Source organism: Balaenoptera acutorostrata, chromosome 6 (genome assembly GCF_949987535.1).
Source record: "Balaenoptera acutorostrata chromosome 6, mBalAcu1.1, whole genome shotgun sequence".
NCBI lineage: Eukaryota > Metazoa > Chordata > Mammalia > Artiodactyla > Balaenopteridae > Balaenoptera > Balaenoptera acutorostrata.
The window spans coordinates 73,407,050-73,426,636 of record NC_080069.1 but is presented as its reverse complement, the minus strand read 5'-3'; the positions used below and the strand labels follow the sequence as shown (position 1 = coordinate 73,426,636).

Sequence of the window (19,587 nt, the reverse complement as noted above, 5' to 3'; positions counted from 1 at the left end):
AAAGAAAGCTGTAATTCTAGGCCAGTAGGACAGTCTAGTAAGGAAGGGCACAGAGGTGGAAGTAATTAAGTCACCAGACCACTCTGAATGAGTAGAGGGTAGGAGTTGTTGAGCAGTTAAACTACCCCAGGCAAGAAGAAGCTATCCATGTTCACTGTGAAGGATCCTCAGATGCCTGCTTGAGAGGGTGGACCTTGATTGGAGAAGCTTTAAAAAGCCCTAGTTTACAAAACTAAGTTCTGGAGAAGAGGAGTATTTGCCTCCAGTGGGAAAATTATCTGGAAAAGGGCAGCAGGTGGGAAGTGTGGATTTAGTGGGTTGTTAGAAATGTTCTGTTTCTGAATTAGGGAGGTGCTAACACAGGCATGTACATTTCCGAAAATTCATCAAACTCTACACTGAAATTCTGTGCATTTTACTGTATATAAATTATACCTCAATTTAAAAATATTTTTTAAAGCCGTGTTTAGAAGGAAAGAGAACCTATGGATTAAAAGACTTAAAAACCATAGCAGCCAATGGAAATATAGGAGGTTCTGATTCAAGCACTCTATAAAAAAAAATTTTAAGAGATCATTGGAGAAATGTGAATACTGACCAGATATGTGATCATTTTAAATTCTCTTTTTTTAGATTTGATAGTTTTAGCTTTATACTTACTTTTTGAGAACTGAATATATACTAAAATATTTATGAATGAAAGTGGTAGGGTCTTCAGCTTGTGCTTCAGAGGAATCCAGTGTGAGTGGTTGGAGGAGGTGTAGATGAGCCCAGATAGCTGATCATTATTGAAGCTAGTGCTGGGGACAGAGGGGTTTATTATACTGTTGTCTACTTTTGTGGCTTTTTAAGGTTTCAGTAACAATAAAAACTATTTATGTATTTGCATTTTAAAAATCATTGTTGGTCCTTGAATGGAGAAGTGGTTAGTGAAAGTGTTTCTCTAGGAAGTATTCTGGTACTTGAGGATTAACATACTGAGACTCTTTGGAGGTTACTGCAGTAGTTTCAAAGTAATAATGAATGAAGTTGGAAAAGGAGGAATGAAGACAAATGCCCTGCTTTGTTTACTTCAAGTAAGGCGAAGGCACTTGAGACATTTCTTATTTGCTGTTAGGGGGACACATCAGGTCGTGGGGGCAATTGAATATTATCTGGAGGACTACAGTTAGTACTGTCTGTGTGTGCTGAGGAGGGAGGTGGATTTGTGAAGGAATCACCAGGGAGCTCCCCGTGCCTCCGGAGCTAGAGCAGAGAGCATTGTGAGTGGACGAAGTACCATTCGCAGAGTTAGGAAATGTCAGCCACACTGAAAATTCTGTGATATACTTAATGTGTGTGTGTGTGTGTGTGTGTGTATATATATATATATAAATTACATAATAATCAATTTTTCTGCTTCACTAAACAAATACTTTTTAAAATGTAGTTTAATTTTTTTTTTTTTTAGAAATTTATTTTTTATTTGTTTATTTTTGGCTGTGTTGGGTCTTCGTTGCCATGCACACGCTTTCTCTAGTTGTGGTGAGTGGGGTCTACTCTTCGTTGCAGTGCGGGCTTCTCATTGCAGTGGCTTCTCTTGTTGCGGAGCACGGGCTCTAGGCACGCGGGCTTCAGTAGTTGCAGCACGCAGGCTGAGTATTTGTGGCTTGCGGGCTGTAGAGCACAGGCTCAGTAGTTGTGGTGCACGGGCTTAGTTGCTCCGCAGCATGTGGGATCTTCCCTGACCAGGGATCGAACCCATGTCCCTTGCATTAGCAGGAGGATTCTTAACCACTGTGCCACCAGGGAAGTCCAGTAAACAAATATTAAGTACCTAACATATGCAAAAGCAATCTGGAAGATGTGGTGAGAGAAACAAAGTTGATTAGAACCATGTAGCACCCTCAAAATATTTACAGACAAGAAGGGAGCCTAAGACAATCACACGAATCAACTGCTACATTGTATTATAGATCTTATAAGAGAGTCTGAAAGATGGGCCATGAGAGTTCAGAGAAAGGAGAGTTAATTTCTGGTAGGGAGACGAGTGAAGGCTCGGAAGAGGAAGCAATGGGAAGGTTGGCCATGTGAGGGAGGGTGGGGAAGGAACATCACCAGGTAGAAGAAAATAAGCTAAGGCAGGTGTGCTCTTAGGAGAATAAGAGACCCCACTTTCTACACTGGGAGGAGTTCCATCGACTGGGGTGCAGTTCGCACCCCAAAAAGGACCACAGGTATAGTGGGAAATAAACTTGGAGAGGTAAGTTGGTGCCAAGTGGCAGATGGTGTAGAATCTGGCTAAATAGTATGGACTACGTTTCCTGAGTGGTGGGGAGCTTTTTAGGTTTTTCAGGTTTCGTTTTAGCTGGAGTAAGGATGGGATTTGAGCTGAGTGGGAGTTCTGCTCTGCAGCAGTGCGGGAGAGGGGAAAATGTGAAGGAAAGGGGACAGTCAGGATGCTACACTGGCGGCCCAGGCCAAAGTTAGGTGGTAGCACCAGAACAGAGAGAAGAGAGGCACTGTGGAGTTTGACCAATCCAGATGTGGTCATAAAGGGAAGGGATCACAGTCAAGAAGGCCTTGGGGGTTTGATTTTGGATGGCTTGGCTATTAATGCCAATTATGCAAAAAGATAACACCAGAAAAGCACTTGAGAAAAGGATGAGTTGCAAGAATTTTTTTTTTTAATACCATTTAGCCCATTTTATTTGGTCCTAGCATCACACACTTCTACAACCTTCTCCTTCCTGACAGGCAGTAATTTGGAATACACCTGTAAGTGTGGAAGTCTTCAATCAGGAGAGCCATTAAACTCCCAGACATCCCGGCATGAGCAAGAGGTGGGGACCACAGAAGGGAAGCTCATCAGCAGCGAGGATACCTTCCCCACTCAGGAAAGCACGCTGTCTCCAGTGAACCTGACAGACGACCAGATAGCCGCTGGCCTCTGTGGTAACTTTCCTCACTCACGGCCCCTCTCGACATCAGGGTTCTAGGATCAGAGTTGTCAGCATTCCAATCTAATGCCAGTGTGCCTTATAAATTGACCTGGAAGAATGATTACACAGTTGTTAGGAAGGTAGGCCTAGAATATCTTTAAGATTATCAAAGAAAGCCATGCAGTCCCCTTAAGAAAACTCATCTGATGTTGCAAATTACAAAATATTTTAAACAGCATTTCACTCTTTCATAGTCTGGCAGGTATAAATTTTTTTCCAGGTTATCTCAACTGAAAAAAAAAGGACTAATAATCCCTATCTTAGTGCCTAGATGGTTTCTGAGGATCGAGTGAGACGTGACATCACTTTATAAACAGTAAAGCCTGATACAGATGCTAGTTGTCACTGCTTTTGTTATGTCTGGAAGGACGAATGGATTTTTTTTTTTCCATTTAAAGAACATTATTAATGGAACTTTGAAGTGTTTTCTTTGCATGCATTCAATTTTCCAGTGGATTTTGGGCAAGTTTCTCATATATACATGCCAAAATCTATATTAACATGAATAAAAAAATAAATGTACATGAAGAAAGAGTACCTATTCACTTAACTTGTATGGGTATGAGTTGAATTAATTTTGATCACCATGATTCACTTTTCCACAGTATGTACAAATAATGAAAGTACGCTGAAGTCCATCATGAAGAAGAAAGATGCCAACAAAGATTCAAATGGAGCAAAAAAGAATCTTCAGTTTGTTGGCATTAATGGAGGGTAAGGAAGGATGGTGGTACTAGTGTTTATACGTGGTCTGTCTGTTTCCTTTGCCTCCTGCCTACTCAAGTCATATCTAAAGGTGCCTAGTCTGGAATGCTACCACATCTGGGTGACGGAAGATTCCCTCCTCAGAAAGGTGCATTTGGGCTTCTCTTCTCTCTTCTTGCTATCTTTAAGGATATTTCACTCTTGAAAGGATACGTGATGAAGCTGAGTAATTTACATCTTCTCACCTCTGATCTGAAACAAACGGTCTTCAACAAAAGCAACAGGCAGCAGGTTCCCTGTTGGACAGCTTGTACTTAACTGTATCAGAACTGAGCAACAACCAGAGACTGAGGACATCACTCCATGGTCCAGGGGTAGTCATCCACTCCTTCAGAATGGGTTGTTTTGCTTAGCTCTCCATGTTTACAAACAAAATAGTAGGGCCTTTCACCTGAAGAGTAACCTCGCCATGCCATCAGTTCTTTGCTTTCTAAATAGAATGTGTTTTAGTTGTTTATTGCTTCTCCTTTAATTGGCCCAGATAAATAGTTAAGCCTGTTTGTCCTCCTACAGTTGAATCAAAGCAATTAATCTATTAATCCATTCATGGCCTTGACAAGAAAGCAATAGTGCAGAGTTAGTTGAGATAATATTTATAGGAAAGCGTACCACAAAGATATAACTTAGTGGTGTCTGTTTTCCAAATCTTTAACGTTTTATTGGGTAATATGTCCCACAGTTTGGAGAGTGTGTACCAGAGAAACTATTGATAACTTACATAATATGTTCACCTTGGACACTGGGAAAATTAATGGTACAAAATAAGAAGAATGAAAGGGGGAAAGAAAAGGAACAGGAAGGATGAAAAACTGCAGACTTGGTTTCCATAAAATGAATTTCCTTTGATTTATATTAAGCCAGAGGTGCTATATATATATATATATATATATATATATATATATATATATATATACATATTTTTTTTCTGCAAGTGGTATGTGATACCACTTGGCCACCTAGGTTATTCCTTGTAAGTGAGAACCCATTCAAAACCACCAGACTTCTAAATAGACCTTACTCCGAACTTCTAAGTACAGGGTCTAAACACCACTGATGAAATTTCTGGAGTCAGTTAGCAGCTTTCCCTTCATAAACATTTCTGTCACTGGGTCTTTATGGGCACACCTTGCATCTCCTGAACTCCCAATTGCCACCTAGGTATGAAACCACTTCAAGTGATGATTCCAGCTCAGATGAAAGCACTTCTTCCGAGTCAGATGACGAGTGTGATGTCCCTGAGCATCCTCCTGAGGAAGAGGAGGAGGAAGAGGAGGACGAAGACACTCGGGGAATGGCAGAAGGCCACCATGCACTTAATGTGGAAGGTTTCACGTCCAACAGGGTGGAAGATGAAATGCAGGTTCCAGAATGTGAACCTGAGAAGGTGGAAATCAGAGAGAGGTGTGGTACATTTCCCCCCCTCCCCTCGCCCTTCCCACGTTTGATGTACTTTGGCAGTAGAATTGGCCGATTGGGAGACTGTGCAGTTGAATCTGCGAGTTTGGTCTTTCCACTCTCCAAAGGAGGGCTAAACTTTACCTGTGCCTCAGAGGTGTGTACCTCTTGTCATGATGCTAATAAATACAAGCGCAAAAATGATAAATGCTAGATCTCTTATAGTAGCAAAGAGAAGGGCTCGGTATCTGTTCACCTTTGTTTCTTTAACTGTTTGCTATCTAATTTTATATGTGGAGTCACCATCCGCATAATTGTTAAGCACCACCAAAGCTTCCATTGTTTGAACAACCCACCTTATATTTAAAGGTATATTAGAATTTTTTGTGACCAACACATTTCACATTTTAAAGTTTCAGATTTTATCATTAGCCATTTCTCCTCATACAGGTGTCAGTACTGTTACTACAGGATCACTGTGTGTGAGAGGAACAATTTTTGGCCTCAATCAAAGATCACATTTACTATAAAGATGATGTAATCAGTCACATGCCCATATTTTGTTGCTCATTGAGTGATTGGGAACACCACAAGAATGGGTTTGGGAATGTCGTAAACAGCAGCTGAAATATCAAATAAACACTCTGGTTGGCTGAAACATGTACCTAAAAGTGTAGTCAATTTTAAAGACTTAACAAATATGGAATTGATGCTTGTAAAACAGGAGAGAGTAGAACAGTTGGAAATTTCAGTATGGTTTTTCACCATGGGAAGTGTAACTAGAACATTTCAGAAAACTTATCTCTAATTTGGCAAATGAATGTTTAACTGCATTAACACAAGGTAAGTGTCTTTAGTTTATATTTCCAAGTATTTTCAAATGGCTCAATATCTTGACATCTGTTGGGTTTTTTTGAACAGCTTTATTAAGGTATAATTTATATACCATATGTCATCTGACTTTTAAGTTTATATTTTCATGTGGGTTAAACAAACACTTCCTGAGTCACCAAATGTGATTTCAGATGTGTGGTTCACTGGTCAGCATTAATGGGTAGGTGGTAATTCAGACCTCCTCAACCCCTCAAGAGTAAAAATATTTTTAAGAATTTAGAACAAAAGGAGCAAAAAAAATATCCAAGTGTTATTCCATAATGTCACACAGGCCAGAGTGGTGAAGCCGAAAGCTCCCCTCATGCAAAGATCCGAGCTCTGGCTGGAGGCCTTGGCTCTGTGTGGTAGCGTCAGTCCTTGGGCGCCTAGACTCCGCCAGGCAAGCAGTAGCAGCACCGCAGCCTGCCAGGGTTGACTTGGGGCCTCCGGTCTTGTAAAGGGTCATAGAGTCTGAGGTAAAAATGCCTTTCCTTTTGTGGCCAGTCATGAGCTCTCTTTCTTTTATTTTTTCCCCTTTTAGGTATGAACTAAGTGAAAAGATGTTGTCTGCATGCAACTTACTGAAAAGTAACATAAATGACCCCAAAGCTTTGACCAGCAAGGATATGGTGAGTCTGACCCGCAGACACTGTCCCCAGTCTGTACAAAGTGCCTGAGTGGACACCACCGTTAAGGCACCTCTAGCCTGCCCCTGAGCTGTTGCCGCCTGCATGCTTTTCCCCCCAGACTATTCCTAGTGTGTGTGGGCAGACTGAATATCTTGCTGCCCTGCTCACCGGACCACCCTGTGAACGTTTCCCTCAGGCCTGGTTTCAGACCTCCTTTCTCCACCCTGTACTTTTCTTGGGAGCTGAGCATCTGCGAGGCATATAGTTGCACGTGGAAAGGAGGGCTAATTTCAGTCATTCGTCATCTTTCTGCATGTTCTGTTGCTTACAGAACCTTGTGATCTAGGGAGCAGAATCCCAGAATTTTTTAAGTTAGCCTTTGTTTTTAAGAGAAACCTATCTGGACCGAGGTTAGCATTCCTTTCAATTATGAAACTGCATATTATGTTCTGATGTGGAATGCAGGCAGTCACTATTTTTAAACCTAGAAATAACTACACTTATCTTCTCACAGCTTGAGATTCAGAAGCAAAGATGTTGGTGGTTGCCTTAGGGAGCATGAATAGCATAACATAAGACAGATAAATGTTTCCATGGCAATGGTGAATCTGATATCCTTTACAAGTATTGCTCTCCCATGCATTGGTGACATTTAGATGTGTGGCTTCTTTCATAGGTTAGACCAGCCTTCTGGTTGACAGCTCTATTCAGTGCATTGAGAAAGTGTAGCATCTCATGTTATTTTAGATAGTAATGTGCATTTGAATCTTTGCATATTAGCAGTAGATGAGAAAGTTGATTCATAGGTCTCACGAGTTTATAGAGTTATGAAACCAAAATGTTAAGACTAGAAGGGATTTATGGAATTATCTAACACTGGAAAGGCAAACAGTCTTCCTCATACAACAAACACAATCTGAAGAAGAATTGGTGTTGGCTGGCACAGGCATGAGACGTACATGGGTGTGTGTGTCTACGAGGCCACTCTATTCTGGTCCATCCTGCTTTAACTGAGGCCCTAAAGATTATGAGTCTTGCCTGGAGTGTCAACTGCTAGTTAATGGTGGGACTAGATTATACCTATCTTAAGTACTGGTCCATGTTTTGTTTATTCCAGCTAAAGCATATTACCTTATTATATGGCATCTTTTTTTTTTTTTAATTATGGTATCTTCTCCTATTTGTTTATATTGCTATAGAAACTTAAATTTATCAGAGCCAGCTGAATCTTGACATTCAAATACTGTGCTGAAAAAGGATCATGGCAAGGATGTTTATAGAAGGAAATACTAAATGAAGTCCCTGGCCTGGACATGGATCTACATGTTGAACTCCATCAGTATAGACTAAGTGCCTGTCTGCGCCTTGGTCACAAATAGTAAAACCAGGAAAGGTCACTGCAGTGTTAATATTTCCTACTAGGTTTAACTTGAACATAAAACTGGTGCTTTCAGACCCCAGATTTTATAGCTTTAATACACTTTTTCTTTTACCCTCCCCAAAATACTAGGTTGTGCGGTCCTCAGGGAGGACTGTACATTTTTGTAGCCCCAATTGTCAAGCATTTTGTCAGGCACATACTCCAGGATTGGTACATTGTTTTTGTTGATTGGATATTCATTCAGTAAAGAAGTGTTTAAAGTGCTGTGCTGTGAAAAGTCTCGGACTTGTGAATGATCACAATGCCAGGGCCATGTAACCATATCAGGACACTGAATATGTAGCTATAACTGAGTTCGACACCCAGACGACATAATTTCCCTTCCTTCTGTGTGAGGCATCCAGAGAATGAAATCTGAACATGTGAAAGAGTGAGCAGAAGAAAAGAAGTATTAGGTGACATATTTCCTGGCCAGGACCCTTTTCCTCCAGTGACCCAAACTGTGATTGAATGGGATATACCTGAATAATTAGTAGCAGGAAGATAAAGAGATGGGTGTGTTCTGTAATCCCAGTTCCTCCTTTTCTATAGAAAGGAGACTACATGGGTTCTGGTGCTTTTGACATAAGCTGTCCATCTTTCTTGATTTATTGTTAAACTTTTAAAGAACAAGCAAAGCACAAATGAATGATAAACTGATAGGAAAGAGGGCCCATGAAAAAAGCATTGTAGTTTTCCCCATCACCAGCACTGGCTCTGCCCAGTCTACATTGAACTTCATGTCCAAGTTTGACTTGATCATCCATGAAACAAATGCCAAGTTCATGTGTCCACAGCCTAAGGGAAAGCAAGTGGGCCTGATGACCAGATACAGATGATCCTCATGGGAAAAAGTAATTTGTTTCAGACTTGCTTTTTATTCTCTTTCTGTGGTTGAACATTTGTATTTGGGATGGAGTAGGAATTGGGTTGCCTGCATGGTTATGGCCTCCCAGCCTAGTGCTGTGGAGATGCGGAAGGAGTTGAAGTTGGTCTGGACAGGAAGGAAGCAGCATAATTGTGTTAAGCAATTTCTCCTGTCCTGATTACTATGAAAGTCATTTGCAAGGCCAGCATACCTACATAATATTAATAGTTCAATAATAAATGGAGCCTGGCCTAAGTGGTTTACATGTATTGCCTCATTTGTCCTCATCACAAACACTGTGAAGGAAAGGTATTTTTATTATCCCCATTTTGCAGATGAGGAAACTGAGGCACAGAATAAGTATTTTCCCCAGCGTCGAACAGCTCGTCAGTAGCAGAGTCAGAATTTGAACCTCGGTGGTGTAATTCTTGCACAGTGCTATAGGCCTGTTTTACAGAAGTTACAATATGTGTGTATGTTAAAATCAGGAAGGATACTTCAGTTTGGAATTTGAGGCTTCTAACTGAGAGCTCTGGGTTTCATTAGTTGTTTTTTGAGAGCAAATTCTATTTGCACACACTTTTGACTATAAAAGGCCTGGTTTCTTAGGCTTTCAGCTAGGTCTCAGAAAGGTCTATAAATAGACGAACTAATGGCCGATGGCTCGTTGTTTTGGCAGCGGTTCTGTCTGAACACTCTCCAGCACGAGTGGTTCCGCGTGTCCAGTCAGAAGTCAGCCATCCCAGCCATGGTGGGGGACTACATAGCCACTTTTGAGGCCATCTCCCCAGACGTCCTGCGTCATATCATCAACATGGCGGACGGGAACGGAAACACCGCCCTCCATTACAGTGTGTCCCACTCCAACTTCGAGATTGTGAAGCTGCTCTTGGACGCTGGTACGTCGGTTGTCCCTGTCTCTTCTCTAACAGACTCGGGTTGTGATTCATTGAGAAGGAGCTGGTTGATCCACTCCCCAGTTCTGTGACCATCCTAGAAGCCTTTTCATTGCTTTCCCCCGTGATGTGGCAAGAATCGTTCTTGAGTCATTCATGGGAGGCTTGAGGTTTGAACAAAACAGGGTGACACAGATTCCAGATCTGTTTTGAAAGGAGGTGTTTGAGAATGTTCTCGCTGCAGTTTAGCTGTGTTCAGATGAGTTGTATCCCTGGTAACACACGTGACTCATGTTCCTGCCTGAGCTGAATCATGCAGGCTTGGTGGGTTCACTCTCAAGAGGCAGAATGCTGCTCCTGGGGCCAGAGTCAAAGCTTTAGTGTTTGTGAGCTGCTCTCTTTGTCCTTGTTCCATGACCCCTCTCCAGCCGCCTTGCAGAGCTGTACGGTTAGTCAAGATGGGGGCCAAGCAAAGCCACTGTAACAGATTGTGGTAGAATCAACACCATTCCCGCCAAAATACACCCTGTTCCTGGGGAATCAGCATGGAGAAAAGAAAATGTTATTCTTACATCTGAACCATAGTAACGAGAACAGTGAAAATTTTTGTCGGTAATTGGAATTTGCCATTCCAGAATATAGCCAGTGGCTGTATTAAACATGGAGCGAGGGGGTGGCACATAGAAGGGTCCCCTTGCGACATAGTGAGCTTTCAACTTTTTGTTCAAATGGAACGGCCCTGTGATACATTGAGTCTCTAAATCACTTTTACTTATTTTTGAAATACATATTTTTACTTCTAGTATAACTGATACAGAATTCACAGTACCTCAGTCTAATTAATGAGAACACAATGTGAACATCTGATTTAGAATATGCGATACAATTGTCAAGTTTTCCCATTCTGCTTCTTGACCCAACTGTCCAATTTTCTTCTGCTCTGTTTTGGAGATGTTGGATTAAGGCACAGAAGAAACCAAACAGATTTATCTTTTTTTTTTCTCTTCTAAGTTTGCTTGTCCCCAGTTTAGGGGCCATGTTAGGATAAAACTGTTTCCAGCTTAAAGGAAGGAATTCCAAGCCTCCTTCCTTTCAAGCTTTCCAGACTATAAACAGAGCTGGTGATACTGTCAGCTGGAGTTACTGTTTAAACAGAGAAGTGGATAATATCCAGGAAAGCTAAGAACAAGATTTCAGGATTGCCCCTGAAAGTAACAGTTTAATCTACCCTTAGAAAATTTGCATGGACAAGACATTTTGGTAAATTAAACTATTTTAATTCCATTGTTGGGTGGCTTTGGTTAATCGCTTTTCTGGATTTACTTCACTCTTTACTGCTCACCATTATAGACTGAGATTCTGGCTTCGTAAAGCATGTTTGTGAATCTAGGATACTAGCAGCAACAGAGAAGGGGCGAACGCCAAAGAAACTGAGGAGCCTCAAAGACCATGTCTGCTCACCCGCTTCTCCATCAGACAACTTTTTTCTTTTCTTTTTCCTTTTCTACGTTAAAAAATAACGCACTACTGTAAATGCCCTTATGTCCCTAGTATGCAGTTGTTTTAGAACTCAAGAACGTTTTCACGGTACCTTCTCTTCTCACTCCCAATGATGGAAACACCCTAAGCATTTTAATTATACCTGGTCACACATAAAAAGCTTCTTTCCTGCACTCTCCATTCCTTTCATTTTATTAGCAAGTGCTGAAGGAATTTTAAAAGGCCTGGAGGATAATTTAGGCCCTGAAGACTCCTTAAGAATTACAGGACTAGAAAAGGTCTGGGTTATTGGATCTGGGAGTCCCTGACAGTCTCTAAGGGACTTAACTGCAGTTGCTGTCAGACCACGATTCCTAGAGCTGCGTGTCGTGTGATTGGAATTCTGCTTCCAAGGGCCCCAAACGAGTCAGAGCAGCAAACTCAGGGTCTCAGAGTGAGCAGTGGTTTATGAGTGGGGAACGCCATGTTCAGTGTTCCCTACGTAAACCTTTACAAATCCTTCTTTCCCTCATAGCTCTCACCTCCTTCTTCACTCCAAAATGATGATTTCCTGGACGCAGATTAGTGTCTAGATCCCACGTTATTGTTTATTCTTCAAAGCATTACTTAGAACAGCCTCCCAGACCTCCAGGCTGTTGCGGTTCAACCACCAGTTGCAAACAAGAGGTGCTATGAGAGCTTGCTGTCGTTTCTCACGAAATAGAAAAAAATTTTTTTCTTTGGTTTGGTATGAAACATCTCTCACATTTCCTTCTGAGTCACTCCGGGACTTTGACTACCTAAGGCCATTTCACTGGGCTTTTCTAAACTCCATACCTTTAGTTCATGGGGACAACTGATGCTGTTAGGAGATGGCTCCTCCCTAAAGAGACTCGTGTCTTTGCAGATGTATGTAACGTGGACCACCAGAACAAGGCGGGGTATACCCCCATCATGCTGGCAGCCCTCGCCGCTGTGGAAGCAGAGAAGGACATGCGAGTTGTGGAAGAACTCTTTGCCTGTGGGGACGTGAACGCCAAAGCCAGCCAGGTGAACGCACTTGCTTCCAGGGTTTGTGCTGGCTGATGCAGCTCTGACCTGCACGGGTGGCCCTGCCGTGCTCTCGCCACTCAGCACGGTCCATGCGGCTGCCCGGTGGTCCTCATGACCAAACACACCAAGGAAACACTGGCTTAACTTCACATTGGAAACTTCTCCCTCCATTGCCTTGCGTTCTCTCTGGAGTAGTGTGCATGTAGACCATGGGTCAGCCTGCCGTAAGTGACTAGGGATCCCCACCATCTACCTGGTGACCACTGTTTCCTGACTGTCTCCATGTTATAGCATCTTCATGCCCGGCACGGAGTGCCTCTCATCCAGATGTGTTCAGGGTTGACTTGTGACCATCTTCTGAACTTTCTAGCTCCTTGCTGTCATGAGACAGATCCTCCAAGCTAAAGGGAAAAATTAACTCATTACTTTATGGTCTTACTTATTAGCTCATAGCTCACAAGAAACTAGTTTTTCCAATGCCTTTCCACCACTGGGCCCCAAGTAATTCCATGTCCACGTCTTCCCCTGTCATCACTCTCCCTCCTCCCCTTCCCCCGGCACAGCCCCACTGCAGGTCACACACTGCCAGCCCAGCATGTGCTTCTGAAGTCCGCTGTCATTTCTTCCCACAGGCAGGACAGACAGCCCTCATGCTGGCTGTCAGTCATGGGCGGATAGACATGGTGAAGGGCCTGCTGGCCTGTGGGGCTGACGTCAACATCCAGGACGACGAGGGCTCCACCGCCCTGATGTGTGCCAGCGAGCACGGGCACGTGGAGATCGTCAAGCTGCTGCTGGCCCAGCCAGGCTGCAATGGCCACCTGGAGGACAACGTAAGCTGTCTCCAATGGTCCTGCAGGCCTCTGGCCTGGACACAGTTTGAGGGGGGTGTTCTGTGAGTGCTGCTTGACCAGGGGAGAGAACAAATCCTCCTTTATTCTCCTCAGGGATTTGTGCTGCCATCCAGGCCACTTCCCTTCACAGCCCAGCGTGGTAGCATTTACTGTTTGCAAACTAATACTCCCATTAACTAAAGCCAAAGGCAGAAAGATAAATAGGCCTCACCCCAAAATTTATAAAAGGAAGAAGGTGATGGGCATGTACAAGAACCAGTATACTGAAGTGGAATAAACAGATTTACAATACAGAATCAAATGTAGTAGGCAGTGTAGGCAACTAATGGGTGCACTACGAAGAGAGGACCAGGCCCCTGGTCCGTTTGGAAACCCTTCACCGGGGCCCATCAGAGTAAATAATTTGTGACATTTTATCAGCTAGGGGATCCGGACTATCTTGGCTTTTTTTCAGCACATCTTCGCACCCCTCCTTGGGCTGTTCCCATCATCGTCACTCTCATCTCCTTCCTCTCCCCGTTCCCAAGCTGTCCCATTCCCAGATAACCCCTTGACTGGAAAACATTCCAAGGAAACCTGCTGCTCTGGATGTCTCCAGACCAAAGGGGAGGAGTACCAATAGGTCACAGCACAGGAACTAACGTTTAGGTGGCGACATGGTCCAAAGGTCCAAAGGTCCCAGAGGTCTGGCTGGGTTGGTTCTGTTTTTGAAAGTTTATCTCTGTGGAGCACAGGTTTGGACCAGAGCTTCCATCAGCCCCAAACACTAAAAGGCTAGAGGGAAAACATCCCCCTTTGCACTAAACTTGAGATCCTCGTGGGCTCACGCCAACAGGAAGAGCAAATCAGTGCAGGTATTTACTGGCAGGAAGGACTGACTGGTTTCTGCAGTTGCAGTGACCTCCCCAGGAGCACGTGAGCTTCGACTGCACCAGATTCCCTTTACTTCCACTGTAGCAGAGGGCCAGTTTCCAACTTCTCTTTCCTTAAGAACAGTCTGTGTTTCGTGTGCCTTGTTTTTTGTTTGTTTGCTTTTACTTCTACTCTTAGCAAAGAACAGCTGGTAGATCTAATAATAAGAGGCCATTGCGCCACAGCAGCTTCCAGAAATCCTGGTTACCTCTGCCCGTTGTCTACTTCTTTATCCTTAAAGGAACGGGAGGGCATCCAGCTGGCCTCCAGAAGAAAAGTAACTCCCAGAATTCAGAGTGGGAGGGAGGGACCATAAGGTTCAAACCACACACAAATTGTTTCCTGCTGCTGGTGACCAGAAGGGCATCCTTATTCCAAGACTAGACAGAAAATAAGTTGTGCTGTTTTTTGTCTTTTTATTGTTACTACTTTTGATTGAGGTATAGTTGATGTCCAGTATGCTATTTTTGTCCTGATGCATCTTTATATCCATCTAAGTTCCTGCATCTTAATGGAAAGCAAACATTTAACTGAACATTTTTCTTTCCCATATTTAGTGTTTCCCCTCGTATTTCCATCAGATACATTTCTGCAAGGCAGCAGGATGTGGTGCTTACATGTAGATGTGACTCAGAACATACTACAGGGATGGTTAGGGCTGTAGGATCAGCTCCCTTCCCAAGAGGAAAGTTCAGAGATCCTTGGCAGATTGCAGGGCGTCAAAGCAGACACCACGCTACTTGACCGCTTGTTTGTAATTATAAGGGAAAAAAAAAAAAAAACTAAATTATGTTTCTACCCCCTACCTTCGCCTCCTGCCCCCTGCTGGTGGGCAGCCTGCTTTTGTTGAGGCTGCATGGTGTGCAGACCTACACACTAAGTACCATGAGGCAACAACAAAGGCAATAACGGGGTGATTCTTGTCTGAGGGCAGGGTAGGGGCTGTGCCTCTGTCATCCTTGTATCCTTCAGGCTTAGCACCTAGAGGTCCAGAAATGTTTCCTAAAAGACTGAACAAATGGCTAGATTGGGGAACCGTATCTAATTGAAAGAGTTTTGTGTTGTTACCTTTTGGGCTACCTGGAAGTTTGAGAAACCCAACCTAGCTTGTTCTTTTCATCTCCTCTTAAGGACGGCAGCACCGCGCTCTCAATAGCCCTGGAGGCGGGACACAAGGACATCGCCGTTCTGCTGTATGCCCACGTCAACTTCGCGAAAGCCCAGTCTCCGGTCAGTGTTGTGCGCTTGGCATTTGTAAACAGGCTAAAAGCCACCAGACTAGTGGGCCCCCTTCCTCGGGGAGTTGACAAGGAGATACAGGTTTTATAATGATTCTGAAAATCAAGGTTTTGGTCCGGAACGTAAGAATTCATGAATTTCGCCCCGCCCAGAAGGCCAGGAGTGCTCATGGCTGTTAGCACAGCAGAGGCTGGATGCCTGCTTGTCCTCACGCCCTCCCAGGGAGAGTTTCTTCTGGACAGAATTATCCAAATGGCACAACTTGAGCCCATAAATACGTGTCGCCGTCCTGGCATTTTCCTTAAAGCAGGCAGTGGGCAGCAGCCTGTGGTCCCGGAGCTCACTCTGGGAGGAGGGTTGACTTCCCAGGACAGCTGGACGCGGCACTGCCGAGCCCGCTGGCCCCCGAGCTGCTCCTGCTGGGGGACTGTGTGCCGTGTTCCAGCTCCCCTCGCTCTGGCTTATAGGCGGTGCTCAGCTCCGGCTGACCGCGTTCCTGTGTCACAGGGGACACATCTACCTGAGGTCACTAACTAACCCCCAGTTTCTTTTCCTTTCCCGGTCTCTAGGGCACCCCTAGGCTTGGAAGGAAGACATCTCCTGGTCCCACCCACCGAGGTTCATTTGACTGATGATGTGCAAATACCGTCCATTTGCATGCCACCGCCAAGCTGCTAATTGTTCCCGTTGGGCTGACAGGTACTGCATGTATTTTGTGCCTGAGCTCACCAGCAAACAGAACGCATAAAGCCAGCCGAGGGCTGAAGGCTGGAGCTGCCACAGTGGAAGCTGAGCCAGCAGGAGATTGCTGGCCAGGCACACACGCCTCCCTTCTGGCCATCTTCCGTCTGTGTAGGGCACACTTGCTGTGGAGTCTCTGCTCCGTTATGTACAGTTGTAGGAAAGAGTAACCTGATCTGAGCGGGCAACTTCTGTTCCTTCTCTCCACCCCCCCTACCAGTGCTGAGAAGTATCAGGTTCTCGCCGGCATGGTGTTTTTAAACTTTCCTACAAGTATTTATATTTACTAAACGTGGAACCATTGGAAAGCTCTTTGAAAATTCCATTCCAGGATGGTTTTGTTGATTTTTCTTTTGTCTTTATTATTTTAAAGTAAGGAAGTTGAGATGACTTTGATCATAGGTGAATTGGGCCTGGGCTGGTTTCTGGTATAAAAATAAAAGTTGAAACTCTCAAAAAGTTTAAAACTTAACAAAAGGAAGTCTTTTCAGTTGGTTTTATCTAGGTGGATGCATTACATGACGTTTTATGTAAAGGGTATCTATATAAAATTGATGCAGTATTTTCAACTTTTATATTCCATAGTAATTAAAGACGTGAAGAACGACATGTAACATTACCATATTTTTATTAATAATTGCACAACTCTGTATCTAATGATAAAAGTGGAATTGTGTTAGAGAAATTGGCTATATATTTGCCTCTAGAGAAACATAGTATAGTTCTCCACGTATTTATGGATTCCTTTATCCCATGTCACATTTGCTTTGGTCTTGTATGTATTTAAATGTTTGAAGTGCCTTAGACTCTTGCCATATTTTCAAAATAAAATTTCATTAAGCTCTTTTGCTTGTCCCTGCTTCATCTCTGACAGCCGTCTGCCCCGATCCTATTGACTTACAGCAGTGACAGCAAGAGCTGATGGATGGAGTGCGTGGGTAGGGTGAGTGCCCAGTCCAGTGGTCCAGGGCTCCGACAAGAGGAGACGTCTTCTGAGAGAACTACTCCGTTTCCAGCTCTGCTCATTACTCAGGTTGCACGTCATGAGTCTGAAATTTAAGACCTAATTAGGCAAACAGTTCATCAGACAGGTAACCTCCAAGTTAACTCCTGAGCTAACTCTTCTCAGGTGCAGAAGCACTGGTCCTTGACTCTAATTTGGCGGCAGCTGCTGGGTGACTGGTTGAAACCTGAAGTGATGAGAAAGGAAAGATAAAGCCAGACAGACTTTTTTTTTTAATTAATTTTTATTGGAGTATAGTTGCTTTATAATATTGTGTTAGTTTCTGCGGTACAGCAAAGTGAATCAGTTATATGTATACAGATATCCCCTCTTTTTTAGATTTCCTTCCCATTTAGGTCACCACAGGGCATTAAGTAGAGTTCCCTGTGCTATACAGTAGGTTCTCATTAGTTATCTAGTTTATACATAGTAGTGTATATGTGTCAATCCCAGTGTCCCATTTATCCCACCCCACTCCCGGAGAGACTTTTTTATTTCAGCGTGCTGTTGGCCCAACAGCACCTGTTTTCAAGTCCTTTTTAAAAAGTAAAGGGGATTGATTCCTTTTCATTTAAAATGAAGAAGTATGGCAGCCAAAATGCAAACTAGGTGTTTTGGCACAGTTGCTGGTGGTGAGCTTTAACCTGGGCCGTTTGTGAGAGCCAGGTGCGTTGGAGAAATATCACTGAGGCTTTTCTTAAGCCTCTCTTTCCTTTCTTCCTCTCCTGCCTTCTTTCATTTATTCACTCATTATTGAGTTTGAGAAAGAGGCCAGAGAATAGATTTTTCCAACAGGTGTGTCATCACAGTGCTGGCTCAGGAACTCCTGTTTCATGGGCTCAGGGGTTTGCATCTTTAGAGAACTTGGAACTGTGAAAAGAGTGCTGGCAATTCAGGCCAACCTTGGGTGGTAACAGATGCTCTCCCAGTACGGTTCCAGGGCCTCTGGGGCAGAGGGGCCATCCTCCTTCATGACCCGTCAAAGTGAGGTCACAGCTACCTGGAGTCATGAGTGTCTCTTTCCCTCCCAGAGCAGATCTGCTAGTTCTGGGATCTGGGCTAAATTTCGGTTCAGATAGTTATTCAAACCCAAGTTCCTTCAGACCTGAAATAGCACAATAAATTAAAGCAGAAGAGTTTGTGTTTGAAGAAAAGTGGGGCTGTGAGTTTTCTGCCCCTTAACGACATGACACGCCTTTTGAGCAAGGAGGGCTGTATCTCAGGTGGTTTGCAGTCCTGGGAATTTTCTTTGTTCCATTTGAGAAAAGAAGGCATTCATATCATCCATGCATGAGAAAATGAATTCCTACGTCTGCGTGGTGCATTTCGGATTTCTTGTGCTAAGTTTTGCAAAAGAAAATGAGTGCTTGTTTTATTGTGGAATGAGGAATTTAAGGAGCTAACTTCTGGATAGCATATGCTGGCTTGTGCCTTGTTTGCTCTCCTAACTCTGGGCACTTGGAATGCTTTTTATCTTGGGATCTTGGCACACTATAAAAACCAGTCTGACTCTCCCCATTGGTACAGCTGTGATTTATTGAGGCACAAGTCCTTAAAGGGATTTGTGGTAGGAGGCTTGGGCAGGGTCCCCAAGTGAGGCTGGCATAGGGCTGGAGACTCCTGAGTTTATTTTCCAGCTTAAGTGAAGAGAAGGCTAAACCTTTAAGTGACAGAGAGCCAATTTCCCAGACACCCTTGCCCTGGAAATTTGGAAGCTGAAGGGCAGAATCCTCCCCAAGACAAAAGGAGTAGAGCAATGGGAACCTTGAGACTTTAGTGTTAAAGACAGTAAAACTGACCACTTGTCCTGCCACCATTATGACTAAATGGACTAAATCCTGTATTTAAACTCTGGGGGAGGAGGCCTTGCTCTTGGCAGTAGTCCCCCAAATACATGAAGTGTTGGGCCCTTACCTGTGAGCTGCCAGTACGCTAATGAGAACAATGTATCCCAGACCTTTGTAACACTGAAATACTGCAGATATGTAACAGCCCTTGCAGATAGAATCAGGTAAGAAAACTGCTATTTTTTCCCTCAAAGGAAATAACATTTCTAACGAGTCCTTTCGGGGCGCACGGAGCCTGCTGCAAGTAGAGAGAGTTTTGTTTTTGTGAGGCTTTTGTGTGAGCGATCCTCTTCACAGCATGGGTAAGAATTTCATGAGGGAGCTGCTGAAAATGCAAATTCTGAGCCCCACCCTGAGGATTCTGATTCTTAAGGTCTGGGAATCTGTATTGTTAACCAAGCATCCCGGGTGTTTCTTAATGTGGCCTTTGGTCCACACAGAGAATGTCATTATTCCTGAATTACGAGATGCCGTTCCTATGTTCTTTTCCAAACAGGTTAGGTGGGGTAGGGAGAGCTATAACGAAACAGGAAACGTGACATTTAATCATTTATCTTTGCGTGTGTATAGTCCTTGTGTGGCATTTTTCCATGTTCAGTGGCGTTTCTGCATCTCCTGGAGTGGTCATTTCC

General features: G+C 43.7%; 1 protein-coding gene and 1 long non-coding RNA gene across 5 annotated transcripts in view; both read left to right on the top strand.

Moving 5' to 3' along the window:
* The window catches only part of KANK1 (KN motif and ankyrin repeat domains 1), a 195,762-nt gene extending 178,812 nt beyond the window's left edge, over positions 1 to 16,950 (top strand). For 3 of the 4 annotated variants that reach the window (XM_057548528.1, XM_057548529.1, XM_057548527.1), the window contains 9 exons: positions 2,737 to 2,934; positions 3,587 to 3,695; positions 4,905 to 5,147; positions 6,556 to 6,643; positions 9,611 to 9,830; positions 12,214 to 12,356; positions 12,992 to 13,192; positions 15,257 to 15,355; positions 15,934 to 16,950. In XM_057548528.1, coding sequence (XP_057404511.1) covers positions 2,737 to 2,934; positions 3,587 to 3,695; positions 4,905 to 5,147; positions 6,556 to 6,643; positions 9,611 to 9,830; positions 12,214 to 12,356; positions 12,992 to 13,192; positions 15,257 to 15,355; positions 15,934 to 15,996 — 1,364 coding nt within the window. In that variant the 3' untranslated portion in view covers positions 15,997 to 16,950. The remainder of the gene's footprint in view (positions 1 to 2,736; positions 2,935 to 3,586; positions 3,696 to 4,904; positions 5,148 to 6,555; positions 6,644 to 9,610; positions 9,831 to 12,213; positions 12,357 to 12,991; positions 13,193 to 15,256; positions 15,356 to 15,933) is intronic. The other variant, XM_057548530.1, reaches the window with a different exon arrangement.
* A 40-nt stretch (positions 16,951 to 16,990) lies between these two features.
* Positions 16,991 to 19,587, top strand: part of LOC130708525 (uncharacterized) — a 51,703-nt gene continuing 49,106 nt past the window's right edge. The window contains exon 1 of the long non-coding RNA XR_009008755.1: positions 16,991 to 17,196. This is a non-coding gene — a long non-coding RNA (uncharacterized LOC130708525). The remainder of the gene's footprint in view (positions 17,197 to 19,587) is intronic.